This window comes from Gobius niger (assembly GCF_951799975.1).
Source record: "Gobius niger genome assembly, chromosome: 5".
NCBI lineage: Eukaryota > Metazoa > Chordata > Actinopteri > Gobiiformes > Gobiidae > Gobius > Gobius niger.
In genome coordinates this window covers 21920183-21931765 of record NC_136856.1, presented here as the reverse complement: position 1 = coordinate 21931765, position 11583 = coordinate 21920183, and the positions used below count along the sequence as shown (strand labels likewise).

Here is an 11583-nt window from a genome sequence, read left to right as displayed (position 1 = left end):
ATATAATAATAATAATAATAATAATAACATCGCTTTACAATTTCGTGCATTATTCATTCACACCATACAATGCATCAGTGCAGGTGCCACCAAACTTCTGGTGCAAGATTCAGAAAGACAGCCTTAGCCATATGGACGGTTAGTGAGATTTCTTGATGGATTCATGCAGCTTTTCATAGGTCTACACTTTGGCCCAGAAGTTGCCAAAAGGCACTGCTGTTCTGGCTTCTTGCAGTTTGACTGAATCATTGTGACGTGCCTATGCTGAAAATATAATAGAAAGATATGACAATTAACACAGTGTTTTACAAAAATCTAAGGCATTGGAATGCAAATGTTATAATTTTGTTTTCCCTCTGTCTCTAGGCTATTCTTTTAGTTAAAATTGTGACATGGCCAAACCTTCAGCACGCTATGAGGGTGGTTCCCTATACTTGAACCTTTGTTCACCTACGTCTATACCAAGCGAACGGTGCATGGGCCTCCTTAACCCCATGAATACTCCTCTCCTTTTGTTGACATGCAACTTTAAAGGTACCTGTCAGTTTGCCCTGTTCAGAAATCACAGGGCTATTCATCATTGTCTGACAGGTGTATCCGGGAAAAGAGGGTATGGAGAGGGAAGCTCAAGTAAAATTGACAAGACACTGAACATCATTACGAATACATCCCATTATTGATGTGAATTTAATAAATGGTGAATTTCTCGTGATTAAAAAATGTATAAAAAATATGAATAGCTGATATGTAGTTTAATAGTTCCAACACATCACATACATTAGAAGGTTTGTTTTGGTCCCTTTCTGCCACATGACCAACACAAGTCTTGTTACAAAACGCCTTTAACAATGAAATAATGTGTACGTTCAAAAGTGCAGAAATATTTTAACTTTTCAAACACAAAAATACAATCTGTAACACAAGGAGTTTGCCTGTTGCCACTGCAGAGGTAGGAATGTGAATCCCAAAAATTGCAAATACATCAGTCAGAATTAGGCGTTTACAACGACCCCACTCCAGAAAAGACTGTACCTTCAGAGTTCACACTGACACACTTTTACAATGTTCTCAGCGTGTTGCATTTGTTCAGAGGTTTTGCCACTGGCAATGTCTGAACAAATGGTGAGACAACCTATTTTTTAAATGAATTGTAGGCATATCTCTGTTAAACATTGTTCAATAGGATCAGTGGATAAAACAGAATGAATAAATATGACAAGTGTGTGTCCTCACTGGTTGCCTGCACATGCAGACAGTGTCCATGCTGGTAGGCAGTATGCATAAGGATAGTAGTAGGGCGGCTGCAGTGAGAGCAGCGGAGGCCGCAGGATCTCTCCTGGGCTGTACTGTCGCTGGTCGTCCCGCACCAGAACTTTCACCGCCACTTTCTTGGCTGCAGGAGTAGAAGCCATCAGATCGGCGGCCATCTGGCGCCTTTTGGTCTTGTATCTGCGATTCTGGAACCAGATCTTCACCTGAGTTTCTGTGAGTTTGAGAGAAGCCGCTAGATCCGCCCGCTCTGGACCGGACAGGTACCGCTGGTGGTTGAAGCGGCGCTCCAACTCGAAGACCTGCGCATGAGAGAAGGCCGCTCTGGAGCGCTTCTTCCTCTGTTTGGGCTGGTCAATAGTTTTGTCCTCCATCGCACTGGAGTCTGACAAACAACACAATATGTGTCAGTTTAAAGTTAAACGTTAATTAGGGAAACGCATAGTCTACTCTACATGTCTGACTTCAATTTACAATGAGTCTACAGCCCAAACAAATATCACAATAATAAACAAAACATAAGGTTAAACAAAGTCAAATAATAAGACCATAATAATAATCAGATCAAGTATAGCCTAATTAAAGGTTGCATTAAATCTCCTATAATCTATAGGCTACAGCCTATAAGCCTATAATGGCTTTCATCATTTTTTGTTGTTGTTTTTTTTAACAAACAACTAGCCTATTTATTATGGCAAAGATCGGAATTCCAGCCGAAACAAATTAGGCTGGGAGCAGGTTATCCAAAAACAGGCTCGCTATTATCCCTATGTCGGCTTATGGAATTCATCATTATGGTTATAATGCGCACAAACAACGCTCTGCGTAAAGCTGGTTGTGGAAAAAGCCGTAGCAGCCCATACAATCCTCGCGCTGAAGTATTAGGCTCTGTAGCCAAACGTGGGCAGTGAGTAGACCTTCCACACATAACCTGAATTACGCAGATTTCTTACCTGTTGCATTATTAGCCTCGCAGTCACTTTTAATGTTTTCCACGGAAGTGGACTCCTGGTCCGTCTCCTCGTGCACACTTTCTTCTGGAATATCTGACACAGTGTCCGCGTCTTTTTCAGACTTGCACACGGACAGCGCTTTGCTCTCATCATCGCTAAGTCCCGAATCAGAGTCGTAGATCTTTGTGTCCGTCGCTTCACAAGCCTCGCCGTCTTCTCTCCGCGAGGAACTGTTCATATCACCAAATATTTTCCAGCACGCTGTCTTAGAAAAGCACATGTCCAGCTCAGTTAAGTGTCGACTCTCGTCCTTTTTGTTCAGAATGGCTTGGATGGAGAAAGGCATGATGGAATTGCCACGAACGGCCATTTTTTTTAATCTCGCAAGGTTTCGCTATCTGAAGAAGAATTCACTAACTGTGAACTTGGAAATAACTTCAGTCCATCCGGATGTTATGCTACACCTATCTTGAAGAACAAATTTACTTCCAACAACGCAGTGTACAAGTCCCGGGGGAGAGTCGGTGAAAAGTTGTCCCTACATCCGCGAGCACTGCTATGCTCGTCCTCATAGTTCAGCAATGCGCACTGGCGCACTCCACTCTATGGCCCTTTTCACTCACTTTTACTATCCACCCTCACCTGTGACTGACAGGCTGCTGGGGCTCGTTCCTATTGGTCTGCAGAGAAGGGCAGGCCTCGTGTGATTGGTCAGAGTAGCAATTGGATGTAGAAAAAAAGTTGTGAAGTGACAAGAAACTTAGCCTAGCATATGGCCTATATGAAAGTGTTATAAACACAATAGGCAAACCCATTTGCTTTGGTCCAGCGCCACAGCGATACAAGTAAATCCACTTATCAAATCAATGCATAGGCCAATTGTCTTCACCAGGCCACAATATATGATTGAGAATAGGCCAATAGCCAATAGGTACCTAGTCTTTTGCTTTTATTCTCCTCCTGCGTAAAGATCAGTTGCAAATAGCAGATTAAAAAAAAGACTGAATAAAGCACGATACATTGAAGCCTTATTTTGCTTATGCTGTGTCAATAGAGCGTAAACAGCAGAGCAATTGTATTAGTCACACGTTACGTGTCATCGCTTTTTTCTCCAATATGACTGAAATTCTGCTTGCTGCCAGAAACGACTTTCTTCAGTATTATAAGGAAAGCACACCTTGCCCTTTACCCATGCTTATTACTATTATAATTATAATAATTATTATTAAAATTATTATAGCTAATAATAATAATAATTATTAGCCTATGTTTATTATTTTCCCCACTCAAAAGCCAGTTACATTTGTCAGAATCCCACGAAAACATTCCAATGTGAGAACATGACCAACAAATGCCTTTTTATGGGCAATTAAAAGCTCATCCCAATACAGTGCTAGGTTCTAATAATTCATAAGCCTATTGATTATTATCAGTATTATTATTAGGCTTTTAAAATCATAATAATAGTGATAATGATATTTTCATTGCGATCTATACTTTTTATTTCATGACAAATTCTGTCAAGTTTATGTAGCCTAATAGATAGCACAGATATTGGTCTATAATTAGGCCATATTATGTAATAAATCAACATACACTGAAAAAAGTGAAACACTGCTGTTGTTGATTCAATATGTTCTTTGCTATTGGCTTAAATAAAGAAAATCAAATTGGTTAGTCCAATTAAAACCATATAGATTGAACATTGTGTTTTGATACATTTTTGTATGTACATCCAATGGTCTATTGCAAATTGACAGTTATTTATAAAAGTTAATTGATCTAATGAACAATCGTTCGTTGAGCCATCGAACACAGGGGGCAGCACTGACAACCGCAGCACTTGACTCTACCAATTAACGCTGAAGAAGATGACACACCACGTGTTCCAGATTTCAAACGTAGCCAAGACCTTTTCACTCAAGATCTGGCCAGACCCACTGTGGGAACTTTACAGCGAGAAAAGGTAAGTTAAAAGCATATTTAGACTTGTAAACTTAATACATGTGTCCTGTATGTATGCACAGAGGCGTCAGATAGAATTCTCCTTAAGTTGAATTTTAATTGAACATGTTTTGGCACTGAAACTGAATAAATTGATTGTGCATCAAATCTCTTAAATATTGTAGGCTATGAGTATTAGGTTGAAGGTTTTATTTTTGACCAAAAGCACCCTTATGATTTAGATATTACACTAATTTAGGAGGGTTAAGCGCAGCCGCCATTTTGTGTCGTGACATCGCCTGGACTTTGAAATGCAACTCGCATAAAATAAATACTATCTACCTTTACTGTGCTTTAAGCTGACATGAATGTTATTCCTTAACGTGTTTTGCAAGCGCTTAAACCAGTGATGTGACGTTCACGAACGAATCGAGTCTTTGTTCGTCTCTTCACTGAGAACGACGGGAGCCGAGCGGAGCCAAGTCCCTGTAGAGAACATGAACTCTTTTTCTTTATTATTCCTCTTCGCGCTTAAGTTGTGCATGCTTATTTTGCGAAACAAGCGTGAGTGCTGGAGTGGGGCGGAGAGAGGAGTGGCACAGGGACAGACCGCGGGACGTGAGCGCGGCCGGCGGGGAAAGGGTTTTAGAGCGCGGCTCTGGGGAAACAGCGAGTGAGCGCGGCCGAACGTTCCCAGCGCCAGCTCTCCCGGGCCATGGGAGAGGAAAGGTGCGCGGGGTCGGTGATTGAGGAGGCGACTACAGGCGCCCCGACACGAAACATCTTCCACCTGTTCGCTCAGCTCCACTCCGCTCTTGGTCGCCTCCGAACGGCAGCGACATCACCGCCCACTGTCTCCTCCGCCCCGGTCACCTCCACCGCTGCTGCTGCCCCACAGGGAGCTCAAAGTGAGCAGCATGAATGAAATAATAAACAACTGTTTAGGGGCAGACGAGCCCCGCGTTGAAACACTATTATATGACCTGTAATTACAATTAAAGGACAGAAAATGTTTGACCCAACTTCCAAAAGTGACTGTCATAAAAAAGTCATAAAAAGTCATTTGTAAAACAGTTTGTTCAAAAAGCTGAACCAAGCAAATGTAATTAATGTTCAGCTCTTCTTTATTGTGTACTTTTTGTAATTTTAGCATGAATATGCGTTGCACTTTTTTTCTTAACTTATTTATTACATTCACAAGACTATATGCATTTTAGTCTGTTAAATTTGCTGAAAAAATGAGACCATTTACAGTTAAGTAATGTATTTTTCTGTGTCTCATCTGCACAGGAGCCGTCCCCGACACCAGTACTAGGACGAGGACACCTGTTTGCTGGTCATCTCCATTTGAGGAGGTCGGTCTATGCATTATTTGAAAGGCATAATGTTATGTAACCTTATTGTACCAGCACATTTTCAAGAATATATCTATATATTTAAATTACTACAATGTCTGTACATACTTGTTTACAGTTAAATAATTATTTTACAGGCTTCCATGAGCGGTACACTGGATGCAGGTACACACCATGTGTACTGAAGTTAGTGATGCTGTTCCAGTGGACGCGCATTTAAAGAACATCAGGTATGACTGGGCTTGAAAATAACCATGTCTTTGTAGTGCTTGTGCTCTTAGCTGTAAAGTCTCTTATTATATTAGGTATGGTATTAACAACCGCCAATTTTACATAATTTACAAAACTTAACTGTTCAGATTTGAGCAACATCAATGCTATTAATCATTTCTCTATTTGATCGGTTCTTTATTGGTTCTCTGGGTTCCTGATCAATGGCCTACATAACATATGTGCATCTTGTAGTTTAACAATTGATCAGAGCCAATAAATGGATCTTTTTTGACAAGTGTGCGAGCTTACAATGGGCTCTATTCACACAAGTGACACATGACTTCAGACTGGACTCTCTGGGAGGCACTGCTTTCCTCTCCCATTATTTCCCTATGGAGGATTAACAGTGTCTCATCCAAATAAATGAATAGTACTAGATTACATGGCAGGTTGTAAACATCATACTGGATGTAAAGGCTTCACTGAAGGACATGTCAGTGTTCCATCGTGGTATATGTTTTTGTCCTCAAGCTAAGGGCTAACTTTTTTCTTCGGTCAAGTATTTACATCCAACATAATGTTTTTAACATGTACCTTCAACTGTTCATGGGTAATTCACTGTCCATGGAATCTAGAGCTTTTCATTAATTTGGACGAGACACTGCTAATCCCCGACAAGGAAATAACGGGAGAGGAAGAGCAGCGACTCTCGGAGAATCTAGTCAGAAGTCCCTCATATAGAGCCAATCATGTACTATAATGCATTTGAAAAAAATCTGCAAATAAGCCTTTGGATGTTATGTACATAACATCGGCCACTGAGTTGGCAATGTTTTCTTAAACTGTCCCTGTCAAAGAAACATATAAATGAATAAGGGTATTGAACAAATATTAGAAAATGAACTGAAAGCTGAAGATATTAGAGTTGCAGGAGAAATATGGTTTTATTTTACCCAAAAACTAAAATTAGTTCTCTTGTAGTACTGTGCAATACCTAAAATTTTGCAAAAGATCAATATCATGTAAATACTGGAGCCAGTCCTTTTGTCTAAAATTGGTGTATATATATGCTTCTTTATATTTTAATTAAGAAATACCATAGGAATGTATCATTTTCTAACTTTACTTTACAAAATGGGGGAAATCAGGCTTTTTCATAGGAGAAGATGAACGACATTTCAAATATTGTAAGATTCTGGTTTGTGTTTAACATGAAGTGCACATTTATTACTGATTTGGGTATTTTGAGAGCGGACATACTTACTTACATACTTTCTCAGAGCTCCCCTTTAATACATGTATTTTCAGTGTTATCTACAGCTGCAGTAATGTTATTTACAAAACCCTCATACTGTAATTACAAAGTTAAAATACCAGTGGCTCATTCAGACTCTGTTTGACCTGTTTAAGGCTTAGTTTAGCCGGGTTTAGACCCGACCATGAAAATCATTGCATTATTTGTAAATTCTAATATGTGTTATTCCCCTCATGTTTTGCAGATTCAGCAAGATTTCCGTGTGGAGGACGAGCCGATGGCAGTCGTCGTAACACCCATCGTGAAGATTGTGACAGATCTGCATTCAATGGTTCAAGACTTTGCAATTCGGACTCATAACGCCTCAACATGAAGTACCCAAAGAAATTTGAACGCACAGTTGAATTCATCCTGAAGGTACTCATGGGACTGGATAACAAGAAATGAACACGGATCACAGGGAGACTGATGCAGTGATTATTATGCTGTACCTTGGCTGCACAGTTGTTGTTTTTTGGAAAATTCTTGTTCATCCAGTTTTGCTGTGAAAGTGTTTGAAAATGCATAACAATGTGGCTAAATACATTATACTACAGTTTTAACACTTTTTCTCAAAATGTTTAACCAGCTTTTGAACCTTGAGCCAAGAATTGAAAAATTAGAAAGTATGAAATGTTTGTGTGTACCTACATTACTCATATTACAAAATATTGCAATTTGCATTTGTACATACAATGTCTTTGGCAATAAAAAAGTAAATTAATCCAAATGTGTTTTAATGAAATTAATCAATTTAAATGAAATCAATAAATGGCATTGATTAAGCCATTAAAAGTACATTGGTTCAATGAAAAAATTTAAATTGGCTCATATCTGCTAATGAAGAGTTTTAAATTGACTCAATTAACCTTTGAACATTCAAGTCAGGAACATTTTTTTGTTGAACCAATTTAAAATGTTCACAGTTACAGATGAAACATTTATAGTTGGACTAATGAATATATATCATTATGAACAACTAGTAAAATGCGGATGTAAATGATTTCTAAACAATTTGCAGATTAAGCCAATGTTTTATTTTTCTCAGTGTAGGCTATTGTTTGTAGGCTGGAGATTTTAGCTTGTAAATGTATTCTCGCATCCGTTTGACAGTCGCTTGCACTGTCAATTTGAGCACAAGCACTGAGCACGTCTGTCAACGAGGTTTGACACAAATGCCTCGGGGAAAAAACAAAACACTAATAGAAATTGTTTCGCGGTTGGCTTTGACCTTGGGGATGCTACTCGTATCAAACCAAGCAAAGAAAACACAAGTGGGGAAAGGAGCAAGACAAACCGCCGAGACCATCTGGATATCTTCACTCCGCGCGTCTCCAAGGCCAGGGCTCAGTGGCACGCGGCGGCGGGCGCAGTCATCGTTGGCCATGGCAACTTCAGCCAGTCCGACCTGAACATCAATAGGGTAGTTTGACTCGATAAGGTCTTGACTAAAGCTTTATGAGTGGCGATATGCAGTAGACTATTTGGTTTAAAGGCCCTATAGCTGATTACTTCCTATTATTATTATTATTATTATTATTATTATTATTATTATTATTATTATTATTATTATTATTACAACAATGAAAAAGGAAGCCACTAAATTATAAAGTTAGTTGTGGACTAAACTTATTCCTAACTTTTCTTAACATAGCCTATTTCTTGCATCCCAATTCTTCACAGGGATCATTTCACAGCTTGCAGGGTCACTTCTCAGGGTCGCTTTCACAGAAATAAGATGCACAGTGTTTTTCTAAATCTGCTTTTACAATAAGGATCAAACCACATTTTGTTCTATTTCTATATATAAAAAAATCAGGTATAGTTCCTTTAATTAAGGAGAGGATCAGTTCGGCCTATCACCTTCATTTAGGAAGAACCATTGCCGCGCAATTTGGGCTGTTTGCAAAGTGTTGGAACATTCTAAAAAAATTGAAGAGCATAAAAAATAAAAACAGATTAACAACAGAATTGAGTTGACCTTCGTTTTTTTTTTATGTAGCCTATTTTTTTGTGGCTATCATTGTTTTATAGGCCGGTTTTGCGCGTGTTTGGCCTGTATACCAGCCCAGAGTTTACGCGCGTAAAGTGCTCATGTTGTTTATTTATTATTTTTGATGCTTGTTTTATCAGGCTAATTACAATCAATTAGGCTAATTACAGCTCATTAATCTTTTTCCTTCGTTAGAGCTACATTACGACCTGGCGCCCTCTGCTGGTGCTGGGCGGACCCTCCAGACAGAAGGAGGAAAGATGAGATATTAACTACATAATGACTGTGCCGGGAAAAGGTAGGCTATATTCTGGCGTCTTTTTCTATCTACAGTGACACTTCCTAATATACCCAGACTCTTTGTCTACTCTCCCTCTTACAGCCGCCCTTAGAGCAGCCTCGAGTGAAACACGCGGGGTGAAGTTCCCACCACCTTTCCAGTAAAGAAATAAACTTTAATTGCACATTATAGTACAGTGGGGCCGGTCTGCCTCCACCCACAGCTCCCTTTATCCTGCCTCCTCTTGTGACCGTAATCCCAAGTATCATAGTGAAATTTCTCCTGAAGCACCAATTTGACAGTTTCCACAGTAACGTGTGTGTTTGGCCTCCCCTAAAGGGTGTGTTTACTACAGGTCTTTACTTTTTTCCCCTTTTTTATTTTTTTGCTGCTACAAGGAGGCTCACATTGCACACCATGCCCTTCCCATATCCATGTAAGAAAAAGCCACCAAATTGTGTTCAGATGGTGTAAGACAAGAAAGGGCAGTGCCATTTTCGATAAATGATCCCAATATCCTTTCTATATATATTATATTATATTCCTTTCTATATTTGTTGTCAGCTTAATATCAAATGTATAAGCAGAGCAGCATGAATCAACCCCAACATTAAAAAATGCAAAGGAGAGGTATGGGTTTCCACCAGCCATAAGTGTGCTTTTAGTCCCCCAAGTCATGATTGTACCCTCTAATTTTTCTTTTTTTTTCTTCCCCTTCCCGTAAGAAAGCCTATCCTTGCATGCAACTGCGAGAGCCTTTGGGATTCAACACTTAATGCAATGAATGTAGCCAAGAGACATGCAAAGAATAGTGCCTCCATTTCCTGGAGGCTGTTCAAAGCACTTCACAAAAGATCACGTACATTAGTGGAGAGATACTGGAGCCCGAGCATTAAACTTCCAGGGGTTGCCCAAACTGTTACAGTCCAATTAATGTGTGTGGATGGGGCTGACGTGATTTATAGATGATTCCATAGGCATGCCAGGCTGACAAATGGAACTTCATTCACTACAAGCATGCCACTGATAATGTATTGCAGCTCAAGCACGTCCAACCTTCACACGCCGCACTGTCCTATTCTTCCTCTTCGCTCAGTCCTGACTAAAGATAAGTTCAAGAAAAGCAGTCAACTTAAGTGTGTAAGTAAAAAACTAGTGCCTACTGCATTTGTGCGGATGTGGACCGCGTAGCTTCTTTAAAGATTTGATTACTTAAAGGCACTGTACCTGTTTTTTTTAAACCTTTAATTGGTTATAACAATGATTAGAGTAGGCTGTTACAATAACTGATCTTATAGCTTTTCTAATTCAAGCCTGTCACCTGTACTTTTAGGGTCATGGCTTGATCGAGACTTCAGCCTTTGAATGGGTTTCATACGGAGAGGCTGACACAGGCTCTGACAACAATTACTTTCACATTTACTTAAAGGTCTGAAAAAGGTTTGGGGAAAAAACAAGGAACATTAAAGCCGACCGGATTTTTAAAAATACAAACAATGAAAGTAAAGCCACTAAATTAAAAATGTTTTTTTATTTTTTTTATTTAGCATAACTAGTTAAAAAGAACATAAAAAGCATCCATTTGAATGTATGAATATACAAAATAATGAATAATAATAATAGAATGTGCATGGGAGAGGTAGAAGCCTAGTAGGCTTATAACACCACTCCCAAGTAAACAAATAAGAATCAGAGTAATGTAAACCCACGCAAAGTCACTAAAAATACAGTACAAAAATACAGAGTCAAATACAAATACAACGTGACAAATATACAATACTCATACAATCATTTCCTTTATGAGTCTCTGCTCTGTACTCAGCACAAATACTCAGCCAATAATTTATGTTTTAGTTTGATTTTATACATGTATAATGAGGTGGATGAATCCAGAAGATGGATATGTCTGTTCCAGACTTTAACTCCATCATATCTAATGTTTATTGTGGTCTAAATTCATTCCTAACTTTCCAATTCTTCACAGGGACGAGTTTATAGGCGCATTTCACAAAAATGCCAGAAAAAATATGTATTTGTTTTTCTAAGCTTATTGAGTAAGCTTTTAGTCGTACAGGAGTTGTCCATCATACATAAAGGTTCTTGAGGCGTCATCCGTACTCTCATCGCCTCTCATGACAATGCTTCTTGGATGTGAGGAAACATCCTACATTTCAACTAAGTACAGATGATGACTCCTTTGATCTATGATGAGCCTTTAATAGCTTATTTGTGTAGATTTAATATCAAATAAATAGATTTTGTTTTAGTGTCAGACGGCAATA

At 39.0% G+C, this 11583-nt stretch overlaps 1 protein-coding gene across 1 annotated transcript; it reads right to left on the bottom strand.

Annotated features, from left to right (window-relative positions):
• Positions 1-987: 987 nt before the first annotated feature.
• On the bottom strand, positions 988-2655 carry nkx3-2 (NK3 homeobox 2). Its single transcript, XM_079556676.1, has 2 exons — positions 2223-2655; positions 988-1654 (listed from the first exon to the last, which is right to left on the bottom strand). The coding sequence occupies exons 1-2, from the start codon at positions 2590-2592 to the stop codon at positions 1230-1232; spliced, it is 795 nt and encodes a 264-aa protein (XP_079412802.1). The 5' UTR covers positions 2593-2655; the 3' UTR covers positions 988-1229.
• Positions 2656-11583: the final 8928 nt, after the last annotated feature.